Raw genomic sequence first — 20,319 nt, forward strand, 5'->3', positions numbered from 1 at the left:
AGGACTGGGCAGATGACCCTGTTCACTCTCCCAGCCTGGTCAGTGCTTAGTTCAGCCCTCTGACTCCCCAAGGCAACTCCTAACATGGCCACAAAGACACACGTGGTTCTTAGGCTGCAGGTTTTAACCGTGCATGTCAATTACATAGTGCCTACTGAATACCCACCACCCTTTCCCGCCTTTTTTCTGCAAGTGCCTACCCTAGGAGGACACCTAGACGACCCCTCAGCCAATCTGCACTAACAGGGGGATGATCGGGACAGCCAATTCAGACCAAAGTAGAGTCATCCGCCTAAATATCTAACCGGCTGTGTTTAAAACTTTAGGGGAGAGTCCCCGGGGTGACCGACATTTCATCTCTCAGACACCTGCACTCCCCACCTGACTCTCCTCCGTGTCTATCATTCTATCCCATCAGCTCCCAAAGTGCAGGGCCCGGGCCTGACATAGGAAAGCAGCGAGGAGGGGTCCTGGGGATAGACATCCACAGTCTGGGGCCAGGGAACGCTTCTTGGAAGAAAGGACAGCTCCAAGGACACCTAGAGATGGGCAGGAGATGGCCGAGTGAGGAGGAGGGGAGAAAGCCTGAGGCAGACCAGACATGCTGTTCCAAGGGCCAAAAACAGTGGGAAGGATACAGGCGTGGAGCATCCCCTTCAGCATGATGGAGACAGAGAGGGGGCACTGGTGGGGGGCAAAGCGAGGGGGAGTGGCCGGGTCAGACGAGAAGGGCATGGCCCACCACGGGAAAGAGTCTGGACCTTATACTGAGGGGAACCAGATCTGGTGACTGGTCACACGTGAAGGGGCGATTTATAACATCTCAAATCCATGATCCCACCTGTTCTTGACCTTGTGGAAAGGAGGGAAGACCCCTGGTTTGCAGGCTGGAACGGGGCGACTTGCTTCCAGTCCCTACATGCACGGCCTCGACCCTCACCTGCAGGAGGATGGAGGTGAGTCTCTGTCAAAGCCTAAAATCCCGTAGTGACCACCAGTGTCAGGACGACAGGGGAGCGTGACCAGCAACACCAGCCCAGCACTCTGAGCCCAGGGCTGCAAACAGGCTGACCCCTCACCCCCCACCCGCTTTCTGTGACACCTGTTGTCAACTTTTCCACTGACCATAGACTCAGTCCAACTCCAATTTCAAAATGCAGACATTCAAAAAGTCAGTTGTTATTTTTTTAACAATAATAGTTTAAGAACTTGGTTCTTTTAGCCACAAAAAGCATCTTATTAATCTGTGATCGGGAAGAAAACTGATTATAAATGCTGAAATGCGTATGAGTGGGGCGGAGATGTGCACACCTGAAGGTCACAGTAGATTTCTTTTTTAAAAGCATGCAAAATTTAGGATGCCTGGGTGGCTCAGTCAGTTGAGCGTCTGCCTTCGGCTCAGGTCATGATCCCGGGGTCCTGGGATCGAGTCCAGTATTGGGCTCCTTGCTCAGCGGGGAGCCTGCTTCTCCCCCTGCCCGCCGCTCCCCCTGCTTGTGCTCGTTCTCTCTCTCTCTGACAAATAAATAAGTAAGATCTTTTTTCAAAAAAAAGTGCTTTTAAAAAAATAATAATAAATAAAAATAAATGAAAGCACGAAAACTTAGATCAGGGAAGCCCGCTCGCTAAAAACAATTTCCATGGCGTGAATTTCCAAACCAGCGTGAAAAGGACAACCCTGTGGCCTTTCTCTGTTCCTCTCTTAGATCCCTTATCTTTCTTTGAATGGGTATGTCTGTCCACCTGCCTGACTCACCCCTCTCATGTCTTCCAGAAAGGATAAGGAAAAGCTTCCTACGTGATCTCATTTTATTTTGAAACACTAAACCCACCAAAAGGGGGGACAGGGAACCCTCCCTTGGTCAAAGGAATCAAGATGTATTTCTAATTCTCTTGCCATATGGTAAGTTATTTTGGAAGCATATCAAGAGGTAGAGAGAATGTTTGACAAAATTGGCAATGCTCGTAAAATCCTTTCAAATCAGACCAAATTCCCACTATGTACATTTGCTACAGCCCCTTCTATTCATCATATCAGCGACTGTGACCACAGGATATGTAAAAATACCGAGCAATTTTTATCACCAGCTTCCAATCCCCCAGTGCCCCCAGACCACCACGTGGTGTCAAATTTGTCTGCATTTCACCCCCAGGAAATCGAGTCATTAACTTCCCTTTCATTTACCAAGAGCTGTTGCCAAAAAAGAAAATCATTCATCGGCTGTGACTTATGGGAAGAAAGAGAGAAAGGACTGATTTCACGAGAAGGAGAGAGAAGGCAAAGAAAAGGGAGAGAAAGTTGGAGCTTTTGTTGTCCCGGGGCAGATGGAGAACGCCAAGTTCCCTGGTGCCTTCTCCCCCTTCCCATCCCCGGAGGACACATTCCCCCCACCACCACCACCACCCAGGGCTGTCCCACGGAGTAAACCACATGGGAGCATGTGGGGGTCGTCAGACGGTGGGACTGAAGGTGCCTATCTCGCCTTTCCTCAATGGCTAACATGCCTGGGCCTCTGCAGGCAGGAAGGCTGGAGGAGGGAGGTGCTGGGCTGCTGCTGGTTCTCCTGGGTTCCTTGGGGGCGTGGGGGGGCACATGGAGAGAAGGGAGCTCAGCCCTCCACCTTCATACCTTTGCATTCTTGACATTCTGTGCAGCTCCATGTCATCACTACCCCGGAATCCTTTGGCGAAGGGATTATTCTCAATCTTTAATTGGGTGATCTGCAGAAAGGAGAGAGAGAGAGTTGGTTTTCACTTGATGGCTGGAAATGCAGCCTCTGGCGACCAAAAGAAGCAAATTAAGCCAGTCACGTCAGTGAGACCCACCACTTCATTCAAGAGGAGGCTTTGAAAAATGCCCTAGATCAGACCACTTTTAAAAGGGGAAAAAACCTGGTTTCGGTTTGCCCGTTAATTGGAGTCATACTCTGCATCACTCCAGCTGGGTTGGTTTGTTTTTTTAATCCTAGCATGTTGTGTTTCAAACACAATCTAGGCCTCAGCACTTGGGAGCCCTCCTTCCTCTCGGAAAGTTGGGCACGGGGACGTGGTGTTGCTCGTCCCGCAGCTTGGTGAGCGCCGTTTGGAGAAACTTGGCTGCTTTCAAAATTCTGCTCTGTCTCATGCCTTGTTCATTTCAGCTTCACAGACACAGTTAGCACAAGTGGAAGATGGCACCGGATTAAATAAACACCCACAGAGAGAACTGTAACATACATGATAGCTGTCTATCAGTTCCAAAGCCCTTCAGTTTTCCAGAAAGAGAACACAGAGCCCTCTTCTTGCGAATGTTTGTCGCAATGTACAAAACTTAGCAATAGAACAGGATCTTGGGTTCAACGGTCGGAACTTCCACGGAAACCATCAACACATTGTCTATAAGTGTGAGCATAGAGTAACAGATCCAGGTGAAAGAGTATATCCGTATGGAGTCTGCTAAAAGTATTTCCTAAAGGCTGCATGTGAATTGAATTTTTATTTATTGAATCATTTTAGAGCCACCGCAGCAGCATTCATGAGGTTCAATCACGCAAGCTTCACATTCACCATCATTATTGTATTATATCTGTAATCTTATTTTTATATAATAATGGTATATAATATATACTATTATTTACACTTATAATGTAAAACTATTTCTATAATATATCTATCTCTACACTGGTCTCTGCTTAGTATTTTGATTTAAATCTAACCACTTTTTGTTTATATTTATTTTACAAAAAATATGGTATCACTTCTCTCTACCTCAAGCTGGAATCATAAGCTATTAAATAAAAGGAAAACTATTGTATCAAATTCTCTCTACTGGCCCCCGCAGAAAGTTCTAAACCCAAGGCCTTGCCCTCACTTTGTTACAAGGGGAAACGAGACACTCTTAGAGACGTATTTAACACACACTGGGATTGAACTCTCTCCCTGATAGATGAATAGAAAGATAATCAAATGGGTTAGCCTGGTGATGGGTATTAAAGAGGGCACGTTCTGCGTGGAGCACTGGGTGTTATGCACAAACAATGAATCACGGAACACTACGTCAAAAACCAATGATGTAATGTATGGTGATTAACATAACAATAAAAAATTTAAAGAAAAAAAGGAAAGATAATCAAAATAAGGACAATTTTCTGTGATCGCATCGTATGCAAGTACCCACGAAAACTACCTCAGCTACCTACCCCCCATAGGTGAGTTCCAGACTTTGAGAAACCGAGCAAGTTCCTTTGAGAAACCAGGAGTAGTAACTAGTGAATGCACCTATAAGTCATCCCTTTAGGGGCAGGCATTCTGGTATGTTCTGTTTTCCAGAAGAGATGGCCTTATAAGGTTTCCTTCTAACTCCAAGACTCTATAATGAACATGAAATTACTATATTACACACGTGTATGTGTGTGTGTGCTTGCCATAAAAAATATACATAAAATTCAAGTTTTAAAAATGCTATAGGATTCCAACCATACGACATTTTGGAAAAGGCAAAACTATAGAGACAGCAAAAAGGGACCAGTGGTTGCCAGAGTTTGTGCGGGGAGGGAGGGATGAATAGGCAGAGCACAGAGGACTTTAAGTAAAACTATTCTGTATGATAATGGAACGGTCGATACATGTCCGGGACTCTACATGTGTCCACACCCACAGAATCTACGGCCCCCAAGAGCGAGCCCTCATGTAGATTCTGGGTGATAACAATGTCTCAGTGTAGGTTCATCGATTGTAATAAATGTCGCAGTCTGGTGGGCGATGTTGATGGTGGGGGAGCCTTTGTGGAGGGGCGGGGGCACACTTAACCTTGCTGTCACCCTAAAACCACTTTAAAAAAATAAGACATATTTTAAAAATTTTTAAATAGGTGTGGGTCTTTATGTATACACACATTCCCCCTCCCTCATTTTTTTTTAAACTAGACCCATTCCTACAACTTTCTGATTTTGACTTGACCCTTCAGAATGAGTAGAAAAACCTGTAAAGGTCTCTTAGGAACACAGTCTTTAAAATGTGCACTCCCGAATCCACTTCCGTTTTGAGTCCAACAGCCCACTACCCAGTAGAGCTTTCTTTGCCACTTAAGCTTTGTCATTAAAAAATGCAACCCAACTGACCATAAGTCATGCTTTTTTTAAAGGCGGGGGGGGGGGATTCTCAAAATGTGAAGTAAAAATCAGATCATTCAAAAAGAGGTGGAGGGAATCCTCACTGCACTTCCCTGCGAGTTTTGTAGGCAACACGGGGTGTGGTATCGGGGCTGAATGAATGACTAGTCCATGATGTCTCTGTTCCACCAAGAGCCGGGGACAAACAATTACCGTGAAGGGAAAAAAAAGAAAGGAAAAAAAAAAAAAAAAAGGAGGGGAGATGGGCTTTGGTATTTTTATCAGCAAAAATCTTTTGCTTGAAACAATTCCTTGCACCCCAAACAGGTCCTACTACCTAATGTTTGAGCTTCCAAAAATATGATTGCAGAGGACAAGCACGGTTTGCTACACAGACACTTCAGTACTTTGATCTTACATAAGTCTTGTGCGTAGACTGAGTATGGAGGTCTAGAAAACATAAGGGTTATTGCCCTTGAGAAATGGTCGTACACAAGCTCAGCTGCAGGTGAAAATGTCCGCCTGAGTCCGGACAAACCCCAGCTCTGGAATTCCCTTCCAAACATGCTGCATGTTGGCTAGCTCACTCACGGGCATATGATCCGGTCGGATGTCTGAGTTCTACTAAAAGGCTCCAATGAAACGGACTTGCACTCGTCACACAAATGTACTCCCTCTCCAAGATCAGCATAAAACCGGATATCCGGGGGAGGGGGGAGGGGGGGCTAAAAGAAATATAAATACCAGCTCCAACCAGTGAGACAGAGGTTGTAAAAATTAATGAGAATAATTGTTGTGAATTCTTGCTTTTGAAAAAAAAAAAAAAACCCTCACGAGGGCCAAAAATCTTAATTATGTCTCTCTATTAGGGGTTCATTTCCTGGTCCCAACCAGAAAGCTCATACCTCATAAATACAGACTCTTTACACAATGATTTAAGCAGGAGGAAAAATGCCTTTTAATGACAAAGTAAGTTAATATCGGGGGATAGACTTGGCTTGCATACACAGCCATTGTTGCAAGAGCAGAGAAATGAAATGCCCATGTGACCTTTTTTTAACACCTAAATATTTCTAGGGCTTGTTCTGGGCGCTGCTGACAGCCTCATCGAAAACCTTACAAAAACGTGTTTCACAGAGCAAACGTCACTGCTGCAGAAGAGTCGAGCTTTTTAAATATCTTTTTCAAGCTGCCAGCCATCTGGGAAAATAACTCCCAAATCCAGCTTGGGATCACAGCTGGGCTGAGGAAACATGTCGTCGTGTCATTAGGAGCCCCAGGGCGTACGGGTGTGTGACCCCTGCTTAACAAACGAAGGTCGCCAGGTACCTGCCTCCACCTGGGATACCAGCATCCGAGCAGAGAAAGAGCATTCTAAAGGCATCGGGTCACTTACACCAAAAATGAGTGTCCCAAATTGTCCTGTCAATTTAATCCCGTGGATTGCTGTTCTGTACTTGTTCATGTATCCAAACCTTCATGCGGGGCAAAGAGTCCTTGAATTGATGGCAGGTTCAGGGACTGAATGAACTCACCCACCAAGACTGACACTTGTAGTGGTTTTTCAAACACGGTAAAAAGAACTTATTTGAAAGCTCAGTTCTTCTGATTCTAGAATAATCAGGGAAGGCAAGAGTTTCCCAGGGCCTGCGTTTTGGATGGAGTTGTCCTGTTCTAAGCGGATCAGCTGAGTAGTCAATCCACAGCATCATCACTCACCCTCTGCGTGAGCATACGTGCAATGCTCTGTGCTACACGTTTTCCAAAGATTATCTCATTTAGTCCTCATGATGATAAACACAAGCAATTCTTGTCTCATCCCCATTTTACAAAGGAGGAAAACTGAATCCAGTAACTTGCCCAAGTCAAATGGATTTAAACCCAGGCAGCCTGCCTCCAGAGTCCCACCTGAACCCTAGGCAAGGGTGAGTAAGAGCGCAGGTGGCTTCTGCCCACGAAATCAAGAGTCTCAATACCTCGCCCAGGTGGGACAATAAAGGAACAAGACAGAGTCCACAAACCACACTCAGCTTGGCCTGAGTGTTTAGGTCACACGTCCTATATCCACGCGGGGAACGCCTGCAGTGGCCCTGGAGTGGGCTGGAAAATTTTACTGCTTTAGACTACCTCCTGACAAAGAACACAGGGGCCTTTGGTACTTCACAACTAAAAAGTGGGAGGGGGAAGAGTGACGGAAAGTTGTCTCCTATGAAATCCCTCTTCCGGATGTCAGGCTGGTGAAAAAAACCTTTATGGCCCAACCAATTAAAAACAAAACAAAACAATACTCAAATTCCCATCTGTGAACCCTTTGTGTGGTCATCAGACACACATCTATCCAGATGCGGACTTGGAGACACACATTTTTAGACCCATGAGCATTTAGACACACAATCCCCTAAATTGCACTCAAATCTCACACGTATACACCCTATTGGGCAGACACTCCTTCAAGAGCATAGATCACTAAATATATTCATTGGGAAGGACATTTTAAAAAAATAGAAATATGAGGGAGTGGGGTATATTCACAAGCGGTCACAATGATAAATATATGTCAAACTCGTCAAATTGTATACTTCAAATATTGCAGTTTATTGTATGACAGTTATGCCTCAAAAAGTAAAGAAAGAGGGGCGCCTTGGTGTGGCTCAGTTGGTTGAGCATCTGCCTTCGGCTCAGGTCATGATCCCAGAGTCCTGGGATTGAGTCCCGCCTTGGGCTCTGTGCTCAGCGGGGAGTCTGCTTCTCCCTCTGCCTGCCGCTCCCCCTGCTTGTGCGCTAGCTCTCTCTCTCTGAGACAAATAAATAAAATCTTTTAAAAAACAAAGAAAGAGACAGAGAGAGAGAGTACATGCTCTCCCAGATCTAGCCTTGCCTGATGGACCCTAAGATCATAACTACACAGAGCTTAGGGATTTCCCCCAAAGGACGCAAGCTCTCACATCTTTCTTTAGCAGGTCACTTTCATGAGTCCACCATTTCCTGTCCTTTCTGTGTGAGTCTGGGCTTTTTTAATTGAAAAGAAAGAAAGAAAAGAAAAGAGAATCTGATATATCTTTGGACCCTCTGTCAGGTCTAAGTGTGTGTGTGTGTGTGTGTGTGTGTGTGTTTGTATATACCTATGAGAGGGAGGGAGGGAGCAGTGAGACTGAGTGTGCTCATTGCTATTTTTTCCCCTGTGACTGTCACCACAAAGTTAAACATAGATTTACAATAGCCGTAGAGGAAACAGGTTTCTAGGAGCCAGACCCAAATTAGCCTGAAATAGGTTTGCAATTTTCAGAGTATTTGACCTTAATGTTTTTGCTCTTATTGGTTTGACAAGTCAGGGGTGGAATTCAGAAAAATCCTTCTTCCCCTTTAAAAAGTAATTGCATTTCAGAGAGAGTGAGTTTTCTTCTGGAGGGAAGCTCTCTCAAGGCCTGGGTCCCCAGACAGGACTTGCAGCCTAGAAAGGACCATCCATCACAACTTGGCCTGGTGACTGACAAGCTGAATTTGGACACTGCCATCTTATAACTGCCCTGGCTTCCTCGGGAGGGGGTGTTATCCGACACCCAGCGTGTAGGCGGGAGGCTTTAGGGTACTACACCCACCCCTCACCCCCGCCCTGGCCTCTTCCACCTGGCTTCACAGCCCCTGTAACTTCCCGCCACCCTACCTTGCAGGTGGGGACAGGAGCTGTGGAGGAGGAAGGGCGTCACCATCCCCACGTGCACCTCCTCATGTTGCCCCAGTGACCTGCCCTCACTGATCCCACATGGAAGCCCCTATATTAGCCTTCAACAGTCCTCCAACCCAGATCACACTACTTAATGTTAACAACTTGCACCCCTACAGTTCCCCCTTCCCTGTATCTTGCCTTGCCAGATTCGATATGTCTTTTCAGAACTAGGCTTAAGAATCACTCAATCCTGCCCCTCTCCACCAATAAAATGAATCCAGAGGCACTTAAGTTTCAAAAGAACAGAAGTGAACCATGAGAAGTCAAGAGGAGCCCTTTCTCCCGGGAAAAAAGAAAAGATACCCCCCCACCTGCTGTGAGGGGGTACCCTGTTCCAGCACCATTGTCCAGCTTGGAAATGCCCAAATTGGGGCCTGGATTTTGAACAGCGTGGGATCTGACGTTGACAGGATCAAACCGTACCCTCCTACGTCTACACCACACTGCAGCCTCCTTCTGGAAGACTGAGGCATCCGCAAGCTGTGGTTTGCTGCGGTCTCCTCTAACTCCTGGGAGTTGCTGGGTCGGGGGTGGGGTGGCACAGGTCGCTTGGGTTTTTTGGGGTTTTGTTCTGATTTTCAACAATGCCAACCCTGCCTCACTGTGGTCTGTCCGGGATCAGTAACCACGGAGAAAATGAAAGAAGCATCTTGCAAATCCAAGCCCAAGGCTCCTGGCAACTTTGCCACCTGCCCCAGGTCAAGTTGAAATGCATCCCAAAGGCAGACTGGAGGAGAGACTCTCACCCGAGAAAGAGGTTCCACAAAGGTGGCACCAGGCCCCCACCCAAGAGCACGGAGCCCTGCAATAAAGTGACCTTTCTTCCTGGCGATCACTTCACGTGTGCAGAGAGATGCGTTCCTGTATTTGAATGTGCGGTCACCTACAGTCTGACAAGTTTGTTTCTAACTGGTGTGTGTTTGTGTGATAGAGAGACAGAGACGGAGAGACAAGGAGAGACAGAGAGACAGAGAGTCCCGCAAAACCCTGAATATAGTACAGAGATCTGGAACCTCCAGGCTGTAGCTTGGTTCCTGCCCCAGCCCCCTGGGGTAGAAGCTGGTGCCCGCTGTGAGGGAATGAAGAAGCCCTTAGAGCTTAAGAGTTTCAGCAGGGGACCGCTGCATCCTCCTGCAAAGGCACAGGCAGTGGCCCTAGCATGCCGGTTCCTGGGCCTTGCGCTTACCTTGTGGTTCTGGTAGGAAGTCACCGCGATAAACGCCGTCTCAGGAAAGACGTGGGTGCAGAACGCAGTATTTTTTGAGCCAAATCCATTATTTTCATCCGCCTTTACGATGTGTAATCTGGGCTGGTATTTGTGCATGGAATTTAGAATAATCTAAAAATAATAAGGAAAATGAGATTGTAAGAAAAATCAAAACCCCTTTGTTTCCCGATAAATCCCCTCTTTCCACCCTTAAAATTCACCTCCTTATACAGGCTCTCAAAAAACGGTCTGATTTTTTTTTCTCCTGTTTGGAAAAGGGGGCCAGTGATTTCATTAAAAAGAAACATTTCAAAAATGACAATTTCCAACCCAAAAAGCCAAGGTAATATTCCAGGAATCTACCCAAAGCACACACGGCAGTAAATCAGAATTCTTAATAAAGTTTGCTTAATAAATTAACTCCTGCATAGGGTACTTCCCCACCCCACCCCCCAATCGGAGAGAAGCAAGTCTGGAGTAAGGAACTGGTTTCCCAGGGAGAAGTTTAAGCGTCAATTTCGTAATGAAAGGGGAGAAGACACAAACGAATAAAAAAACATCCCCCCCAAAAAACAAGAAACCCTCTAAGAGACGGAAAAGACCAGTGTTTGCAGAACTGGAGTAAAAATCACAGGCTTGGCCCTTTGTTAGGAGAACGTGCAAAGTAGAGTCAATGAACAAAAGAAGATAACGGGATGGGGAGTGGGCCTCCAAGGATGGTGAGATGGAGGGAAGAAGCACCCACCATCACACCGCCACCAAAGGAGGGCCTGCTTCTCTCCGGGTTCCCTTTCTACAACTTTTATCAACGTTTTCGGGATCCGCCGTGGGAACTATCTCCAGACTTGGCCCCAGACAGAAGCACTGCATCTACTTTTTTGGGAACGCACGCTTTCTCCCTCCTTTCTACCATCTCAGTGTTTGAGGTGCTCCCAGGGACAAGCGGGGTCTTATTGCTGCAGCTGCACCTTTAATACGATGACTCTGATCAGTATTAAGGGGGAGAGAGGCTCCACACTCCACACCTTCTCTGCTGGAGCGGGACTAGTCCTAGCAGATGAGCATCTTTGCTAATAAAACTGGCTTTGCTATTTGGAGGACGCCTGGCTTTTGATGATTTCGGGAGGCTGCATAAGCGAACATTTATCAAAGCGTTCGGATGTATACCCACCGAATGCGCCAATCGCCGCGCTCAACGGGCTGAAAATCTGGCCTGCTTTTTCCCCAGGACCGCCAACTGGAGCGGCGGAGACTGTCTCGGTGTCTTTGATTATTTGCGTTGATGACCCTGGGGCAGGGTCCTTGGGCCAACCCTAGAGACCCGCCCGGAGGAGGCGGTGGGGGGGGGGGAGGCGGGGAGGGGCGAGAACCCGGGACCCCGCGGCTCCCGACGACCCCGGCCGCGCAGCTCTAATCTCCGGCCGCCGCGGCCCCGGCCGCCTCCCTGGCCGATAGCGACGCCGGCCGGGGCGGCGTGGCGACAGAGAGACGCAGCGGGGCCCCGCGGCCCGCCGCAGTCCCCGGCCGGCGCGCCCATCGTCCCGGCTTAGCCAAATTGCTTTGACGGCCGGGGACAGTGTGGAGACGTCAGCGCGAGGGCGATCTAATGGCTCCTAATTTCATTAGGGCGGATCTGGACTCCGAGTCCGGAGTTGGGGGGCAGGGCTGCGTGGCAGCAGGGGAGTCCGGGGCCACCCCGAGCGCCCTCCCTCTCCCGCAGGCTCAGGAGGACTGGAAACTCGCAAGGGTGCCGGAGCCTGGTTGCAGGGCCGCGCGCCTTTCCCAGGCGCCCACCCCAAGGCGACCCCAAAGGGCACCCCGGGACACACGCAGAGAGAAAGCCAGGCGCCCGAGTGGGGCTGGAGGACAGTCCCGCTGTCTGGCACCAAAGTTCCACGGAGTCCCCCACAAACGAGTCCTACCAGCCTCCTGGAGGCCGCCAGCCAGGAGGGGAAAACCATCCCATTTCTCCGCGGCGCTTAACCTAAATAGAGTCTCGGTTCTGTGCCCGCAGGTATGCGTGACCCGGGCCAGCCGACGTCCCTGAAAGCTCGAGAGCACTTCTGGGCGGGGATGCTCCCGCCTGGGGCAGGCTGCGGGCAAACTGCCTGGTTGAAACGCGGAGGAGGCCGGGCGTTTTGCCCTGAAACGCCCCTGGGCACCCTCTGCTCCTTCCCCACCGCGCAGGAAGGGAATGGGCCTTCCTTCTCTCTTCCTCCCAGCAGCCAACAGTTCAAGCTCCCCAGGACCACGTGCAGAGACGGCGGTGGCCTGCATCACTGTCCCAACCCCACCACACACTCTGCAGGTTCAGTGTTTTAGCCCTAAGGCCTCACAGGAGCAGGTTCTCCGTCTGGATCCCAAAAGGTCCTCCTCCAGATCAAATCCATTCAAACCCAGTACCCTCAACCAAGGACCCTGTGTTTGTTGATTTTCCCTAAAGAGACCACATGGCAAGATAGAGACCACTCTTGGAACTAGACAGATCAAGCCTCAAATCCCTGCTGCCAAATACAAGCTGCATGACCTTGGGCGAGTGCCCTCCTGTCACCTGGACTCCCATTTATAAAGGCTGCACATTTGTGTCCTCCTTTCTAGGTTGCTATGAAGGCCAAGTGCCCGAAGATGAAGGAGCCCACTTGATGGTGGAATCATCGAGCCAAGGGTTCTGCACGCACTGAATTCAGAGACTGTGTCCTGTGCTGGTGATCAATTATTGCCAATGAAAAGATCTAGAGACATTTTCCCCCAAATCGGTGTTTTGTTCTTCATTTGTTTTTTGTTGAGGAAGAGAATCTACTTAAAGCGAGAGAATCTGCTAAAAGGCTACACATTCTTTTGGAAGGTGGGGGGGGGCAGCACACTCAATGTCCCGCATGCAGAATCAGGGGGTTCACCAGGTCGCTCTTGGGGGGCCCATGTGGACTCCAGGTTTAGGGCTCTGGTCCAGGTTTGCCTGCTCCGGGCATGGTGGGGGCGGGGCAGGGGGGAAGCTGGAAGCTGGGGGGAAAAACTGATAATCCCAAGCTATCAGCTAAACACGGGTACCAGGGTTGGCCTCTGGCAGGTTGGTTTCCCCATCTGTAAAAGAGGGAGCAGGTGGCCTGGGGTGTCCCTGTCAGCTGGAACATCTCAATAATAAGGCAGGATTTGGAAGTGAGCAAGGAAGGTATCTATAGCTCCCACCACGGTCCGGCCTCTGGGCAAGCCAGTGCCGACGAGTCCCCACTGGGCTAGAAGGACCCGGTGTTCTGAGATCTGAAACATACAGCCCCCCACCCCTCATCACCGATGGGACTGAGGTCCAGACCAGGCATGTGCGCTTCAGTCTCCCCCAGGCCCCGGTCTCCAGCTACCCGGGGAAAGGCAGCCTCAGAGCATGGCACGGTGGCCCACAGAGAGGACTGCACAGGAGAGCGGTGGAGCCAGAAGGGAAGAAGGCCGGATCAGGGAGGCTGAGAGAGGAAAAGACCCAGGCGGGTGGAGAGGGGCGAGGAAAGGAAAAACGTGAGTGTGAGGAGCCAAGAAGAGAAAGAAACTCAGGGAGCCGGAGGAGGAGAGAGAGCAAGACCGACAGACGGACAGAGACCGAGAGCAGGCCGCACGAGGTACTTACGTGCCCGAATGGGTCCAGGTGGTTGTTGGTGAGCTTGAGTTTCTGGAAGGAGACCAGCTGCCGCATCCAATGCGCCCCCGTGGCTGGCGAGTCCGGGTGCACGTAAAGACGGCCCGGCATGGCGGGCTCTGCTTTGCCCGTCACAGACCTAGACCAAGGAGGGGTGAAACCCACCCAGACTTAGCGCCCTGTCATGCTGGCGGGGTCCTGTGCCAGGCCAGGCAAGGGCTGCCGAATAGGAGAATGATCTGGAAATGGCCTGACTCTGGGCCCTCGCCTGGCCATCTGTAAGCCCAGGTGCCCAGAAGGCCTGCGGCCAGTGTCCAGGTGAGCCCCCCCACCCAGCTCTTTCTTCTTCCACCTCACCCCTCCCCCTGTACCGGGGGTGCCGCTGCCAGGCCTCGCAGCCTCTTGCTGCCCATGGACCATTGGTAGGTTCTGGAAGCCTGGATAAAAAAGTTTAAGAGAAGTCCTTGAGGGCTTTCAAACGGGCCTTCCTGTTCGAGCCTCTGAACGCTTGGCAGCCACGGGAGCAATCCACCCAAGGAATGGACCTCTCCTCTCCTGCCTGTTTAACTCAAATACCATGGCCTGACTTTGCAATTTCATAAAAAGGCATGTTCAAAGCAGGTAACTCATAAAAAATAACTGTAAATGGTTTTATGCCCCCAGAAATACCTCCAGCGCTTGGAAACAATACCCTTTTTTAAAATCCACAACCCGCGGGTGCAGCAACACATACAGGCCCTTCACTTACTCCGAGCCTCAGTTTTCTTGTCTATAAAATGGGGGCTAAAGGCTGCAGTGTTTTCCTCTCAGGGGGGTCCGGGATAGCAGCAAAAGCCTCGGCCCACAGTAGGGAGTTCAAAAAATGTTTCTTGGTTCAGTGCGGGGGCGGCGGTGAGGGGAGTCAGGCTTTCCACTCCCCACCCCTGCCCTCCCCACCTGCCCACGCCGGTAGGTGCCTACCATTTATTATCTGCAAACTTGTATCTGTGGTCATCGGCCGGAACAATGTCCATGAGGAGAATGTATTTCGTTTTGGGATTAAGGCCTGTCACCTTCACTTTGTAACTGGGAAACATCCGCCTTGGAGAGAAGGGGAGGAAGACGGAGAAAGGGAGCGGGAGAGAGGGAGAAAGAGAGAAAGAGAATATCACTGCCAGTACTGTAAAGAGCACGTCTACACATTTTAATAAAAGAAGCAACTCCTCGAGAAGGAGAAGCGTGCAGGAGAAAAGTGGCCCCAGCTCCGCTCTTGGCAAAATCCATTCCAGGTTTCCCTTGAAGTTTTGGGGAGGAGATAGGCCTGGAGGTGAGCAGGAGGCTGGTGACTATTTGTAACCAGGAGGAAAATAGAAAGCTGGAGGCCAAGGCTTCTAGAAAGAACTAGTTATGTGGAAGGCCCTGTTTGGAACCTCCATTTCTGTTCTTTGTAAACGCTCTTTTTCAGAGCCAGAGACCTAGTTTTTAATTTAGGGGTAGAAGGAGCCCTATTAGGGGAAAAGCTGGCCTCCCGAGCCCAGGCGGGTGCTGGGCCGCTGAGCCCACTGCTGCCGCCTCATGAGGACCCCAGGCTGTGGGCGCCCTCGGGACTGCACACCCATGGGTGCCCATACACCTCCTGTCCTGGCCACGGTCCTCTGTCCCTAGAGCAGAGCTCAGCTGGTGACCTCTGCCACGAGGCTGTAGCCAAATTTTATTCCTAAATGCCCCCCAACTTCTCCAAGGCGCCTGGCACTCTTCCTTGGAGAGTCTAAACATTTTGGCCCTCCGTGAAGAAACTCAAAACCCATCTGGGTTTGATTTCGGAAAGACTGGGGCCAGAACCGCAATGGGGTCATGGGCAGGTGGGTGCTTGGGACCTGCAGGCTCTGTACCCATACCCTCTGCGTTCTGGGGCGCACACTCCAAATTCCCAGCCCTCCTGTGGAGGAGGGATGGCGTGCACCCCAGAAAGCCAGCAAGGACAAGCTGCTGGATCCCGGCTCGCCCAAGGATGGTGGGAAGGGAGTGAGTGAAGGGAGGCCTTGGAGCCCAAGCCTGGTGGTGTTTATCTGCCCGAGCGCGTGCGCCTGCAGGCGGGCGCGCGGGAGGCTTCCCAGGCCTTTTATAGTTAAATCCCCTCAGCTCAGGCTGGGGGCAGAGGGGGCCGGGCTGTGTCTTTCCTTCCTCGGCAGAATGGGAAGAAGAGCTTAGTTCTTCAGTATAAACAGAACGCGCCTCCTAGTTCACTCAGGCCGAGCGGGGGAGCAGACGTTGTTTAATTTCAAATAATAATAAATGTCACTGTTGTCAGTTTATTGCGGGAGGCTTCGGCCAGAGAACGGGGGGCATCTGGTGAGACGGTTCCACCCTCCCCCTTCACACACTCGGTGGCTCAGGCCTACTGCCCTCGCCAGCTTCACAGGCGGGCTTCACACACCAGCTTGGGGCTGACTGCGGGCTTCTGCCCTTCAGGGCACGGAGCACCAGGAGGCCTGTGGTGAGGATGGCCCCGGGCCTGGGCACACTGGCACCCTGAGATACAGAGCTGTACGACCCGCCCCCAGCCTCCTCCAGCCGTCTAGCATTTCTAGCACAAAACTGTGAGCTTTTAAGAGGAACTCTGGGGTGAGTGTCTTGGCAAAACAGCCGAAACTGCCGTGTTTATCGGTGTGTGTATATAGAGCCCGGCCGAGCCCCGGTTCAGTTTCAAAGGCTTCGCCTGCTTTCTATAAACAATGAAAGAGGTAGCGAATACATTCGACAATTCAGAGTTTGGCAATCGGGTGGGACTCTGGACCCACTCCAAGGTCGAGGAGGGTGGGAAGGAGGGCGGGGGCCAGGAGTCAAGGCTGGAAGCGGGTCTCATCTCTGTGCCGACTCCGCACCTCTCCGGCTTCCCGTTCCCTCTCCCCCTCGTCCCACGTTCTCCCACTACCAGTCCACTGAGCGCAGCCTCCCAAGCTCTCCATTCTTCTATATGAGGTGGGAGAAATGCCCTGTTTCTTGCAGGCGTTTCCCCCACCAGGGATGGGGGTCACTGGAGGACTTCTCCAGGCATCTTTAACCCAAATCAGGTCAGACAAAATACATTCATTCTCTCTCTCTCTCCTCTATTCTGTTCTCGCCTTTCTCTGCCCCTCTGCCTTCTCTGGGTCTCCGTCTCTTGGGTCTCCGAGACACCTTTCCTTCTCTGTCTCCCCCACAAATTCCCCAGGCCCTCCACAGAGGTGGCCAGCTCACCTCCCAGCCTTGGTTATGATCATTTCCGTTCCTACTTCGTGAAATTTCAGCCACAGCTCTCTTTCGTGGAGAAACACCTTGATCCCTTCCATGCCCTATAGGAAAGAGAGAAAAGTCACACAGACGAGCCCCAGGAGCAGTGGACCTTTCCTCCCCAAACTTTCCCCAAATACAGATGTCTCCTTCCCTCCGGAGTCTCTGGACTCCGAGGCTGAGAACTGCCCCCAGCCCACGGCAGGGCTGCCTGGACTCCTGGGGAGGGGGGACAGGAATCCCTGTGCAGGCCCCGTGCACGCCCCCCCACGGTGCACTGCTGTCTCCTGATGCCACCAACACAAAGCTAGAGAAAAGTCCCCAAACACCAGGGTGCTCTAGCATGCCCATGGGAGGACAGACTGAGACCAAAAAAAAAAAAGGGGGGGGAACAATCTCAATCCCTTTCAGTCAAGATGCAACTAAAAAACAAAAGCAAAAACAAAAATGCTCGATCTCAAAAGCCCACTCAGAACATCCTTCTGTAGACACCCGCATGAGCACACACAAACACACAGACGTGCAAATCCCGTACATACGCGTGTTTAGTCTCACCGTGGCAGTGCAAACATAGACATATGTGAATATCTCAACTTAAAAACGTGTCTAGAAGAGGTTCCAGTAGTCCAAAAAAATTAATCCTCAAATGTCTCTATGAGCAAACCTTCTAGGTTCTCCTCACAGCCAACTTCGTTCACTTCGAGCTGTTTTGATTCTGGGCACAGCCGAAACTATTCAACATTTCCACTTTCAGCTAAAAGCTATTTTTACAAAACCGATGCAAAAAAATACATACACAAAAATCTTCGTTTTGCCATAATCTGTAACTGTCTCGTAAGTGGATTTGCTTTTCCAAAAAGAAAAGCAATCGAAGTTTCTCAAACTCTGTGCCCACCGCCCTCTGCTTCTCTATAACCATACACACGTCTTCCTGAGACGGGAAGGGCAAAGACACAGGTGGTAAAGTAGCTAGGAAGCACATGGATCGATCGAAATCCCAAAGAAAGGATTTGGCTACGTCCGAATGTCTCTGCTGGTCAAGTCACCCCGCTTGGCACCCCATTTGACACCTTGTGTAAATTATCAAGAGCTACGCGGGCCTCCTTGAGCATCCAGAGCGCCCAGGAAAGAAGGTACAGAGTGCGCCGAGGCCTCACCCTCTACTCGGGCCCAGCTTCCAGCCAGGTATCCTGTGGCCCCCAGCAAACTCCCAGCACAGCCCTGCGCTCTCCGCCACCGGCCAAGGCGCGCCAGCCTTCCAGAGCCCGGCCCAAGACAAATAGCGCAACTCCCGGGTCCCGGGCGGCGGCGCGGGAGGAGGTGGGCGGAGGCTGAGGCTGGGGAAGATCTGAAGAGGGGTCAAGCCATCGCTCACGCCGGCCTGAAACGGCCGCTGACCCAGCCCTTAATGAGGTGCTCCGGGCTGAGTCTGCACCTAGCGCAGGAGCAAAGGCCTCATCTGGGCTATTGTTAGCTGGCCCCAAATAGCCAGATAATTAAGCCTTCTCTAACAACTTAAATGTATGTCCAAATTCCTCTGGCCGTAAAGATTATTGTCACGATAAAAGGGATAGGAGTATATATACTGGGATCTGGGGACGCGGGTCACAGGAAGGTGGAATGAGCGGGGACAGAAAGGAAAGGGGACAATTAATGTGCAACGGGCAACCCCCCTCGCCCCTCCCCCACGGGAGGGCCTTCAGTTTCTGCGACGGGCCGAGAGGCTAGAGGTCTTCTTACCTGCTGGGTGAAGGCAGCCTGTGGGGACGCCGGGGATTTGCTGGGGGCCCCTAGCGTGCTCTCGGGCTTGGAGTCGCAGGGCAGATCCTTTGAGTCAGGTTCCAGGGGTGTGTGCGCCAGGCCAAAGCCCTCGTCTGCGTCGGCCATGGTGTGCCCGGCGCCCTGTCCCCGCGAAGGGTCCTGCTCTGAGGACAGGAAGCAGAGAGAGAGAGAGAGAGAGAGAGAGAGAGAGGCAGAGAGAGAGAAAAGAAGGTTGGAAACGCTGTTCTAGTGACAGGAGGGAGCAGCTGGGTCCCCAGTTTCCAGCTCCCAGCACCTCCGTTCCCTGCAGAAGGAGGTTGCCGAAGGTCCCCTTATTATTATCATTATTAGTACTTTTATGACCACGCACAACCTCTTGCGAAAGACCCGGGTCAGACCAGGCGGAGGCGAGGCCCACATCTCCCCTGCGCAGCCTCCCCCATGATAAGCCAGCTGCCGGTCAAATTTGTCTGGACTTCTGGAAGAGCCAATAAAGATAAGGCCTGGGTATTTTTGGAAGCCATTGGGTACGAACCAAAAACAAAACAAAAACCTAGTGTCCTTTTGAGAATTGTTTTTCTTCGTCACATTCACAGAAGGACATCAGAGCCCCGTTTATTAAAACTCGCAACAGGCATATTTTTCCGCAGCAGGCAAAATGTCTGCAACAACCCGCCTCTTGCAAAACCAAAAACAGAGGTGGGGAAAGATTTTGCAGATCGAGAGACCAGGTCGGCAGGAGAACTCACGTTCATCCTTTATCAGTTACAGGCCTTAAAGTTAAAAGTCCTTCAACAGTAAAAGTCCTCCCCCTTTCCCCCCAACTTTTAGCAACAGTAAAAAAAAAAAAAAAAAAAGAAAGAAAAGAAAAGAAAGAAAGAAAGAAAAAGAAAAGTAGCCCAACGGAAAGGGCAGGAAAGTGGCGGCGGGGCAGTGCGCAGGGAGGCGTGCTCCAGGGCGCCCGCGGCCAGCGCTCGGCCGCCTGCCCCGGCGGTGCGTTCTCCCGGCGACCTCGGCTTCCTCGGCTCCCCAGCCCGGGACCGGCATTTTGACGAGCGGCCAGGCCGAGGGGAGTTTCTCTGAGCTTCAGCCCGGCCTGGCTCGCTGGAAGTGCAGGCCCAGGCTTGCGGGGGGGGGGGGGGGTGGCGGCGAGTATCTAATGGGTCCCAGATAAATTCTAGTCTTCAGGCGCTGGATCGGCCTCCTGGGTCGGGTGCAAGGGGTAGAAGGGCCCGGGTTGCAGGCTTAGGAGTTTGGAGCGAAAAATAACAGCTGCGGAACTGTTCAAGCCCGGAGGAGCCTGCCTCTCGCTCTGATCGCTTTCCAATCTCCTCCACGTTTCCAAGTAAGGATTTCCTCCCTCAGAACCCGGTGAGACTGGGAAGGGAGCGCCAAGGATGGCCCCCCAAAGCTTAGCAGCCGCTTCAGCCAGAGGCTGGGTCCCACCTAGGGCTGCGGGGGCTGGAGACCCAGAGCGGGGCCGAGGAGGACGGCGTTCGAGGCCCGACTCCGAAGCAGCTTCCCTCACCACACCCTCGGGGTTCGGGAGAGGAGGTGCTGGGAGCCACCGCAACCGGCTTGCAACAAAAGAACCCGGGGCTGGTGTCCCCCACGTGTGCTCGCCTCCGCCGCCGGCCGCGGGGACAATCGCATCCCG

At 51.2% G+C, this 20,319-nt stretch overlaps 2 protein-coding genes across 5 annotated transcripts in view; one reads left to right on the forward strand and one right to left on the reverse strand.

Moving 5' to 3' along the window:
- TBX5 (T-box transcription factor 5) overlaps window positions 1-20,319 on the reverse strand; it is a 67,698-nt gene that overhangs the window by 36,349 nt on the left and 11,030 nt on the right. For all 4 annotated transcript variants that reach the window (XR_003516753.1, XR_003516754.1, XR_003516752.2 and 1 more), the window contains exons 2-7: window positions 18,642-18,826; window positions 16,869-16,963; window positions 14,610-14,729; window positions 13,641-13,788; window positions 10,004-10,156; window positions 2,630-2,721 (exon numbers count right to left, since the gene is read on the reverse strand). Coding sequence is in view for 1 of the 4 variants with exons in the window: in XM_027575151.2 (XP_027430952.1) it covers window positions 2,630-2,721; window positions 10,004-10,156; window positions 13,641-13,788; window positions 14,610-14,729; window positions 16,869-16,963; window positions 18,642-18,788 (755 nt within the window). In the remaining 3 variants the exon portion in view is untranslated. The remainder of the gene's footprint in view (window positions 1-2,629; window positions 2,722-10,003; window positions 10,157-13,640; window positions 13,789-14,609; window positions 14,730-16,868; window positions 16,964-18,641; window positions 18,827-20,319) is intronic.
- LOC113913035 (collagen alpha-2(I) chain-like) overlaps window positions 19,887-20,319 on the forward strand; it is a 41,251-nt gene continuing 40,818 nt past the window's right edge. Inside the window, exon 1 of the mRNA XM_035723973.1 lies at window positions 19,887-20,007. The gene's annotated coding sequence lies outside the window, so the exon portion shown is untranslated. The remainder of the gene's footprint in view (window positions 20,008-20,319) is intronic.

Source organism: Zalophus californianus, chromosome 14, assembly GCF_009762305.2.
Source record: "Zalophus californianus isolate mZalCal1 chromosome 14, mZalCal1.pri.v2, whole genome shotgun sequence".
NCBI classification, from domain to species: domain Eukaryota; kingdom Metazoa; phylum Chordata; class Mammalia; order Carnivora; family Otariidae; genus Zalophus; species Zalophus californianus.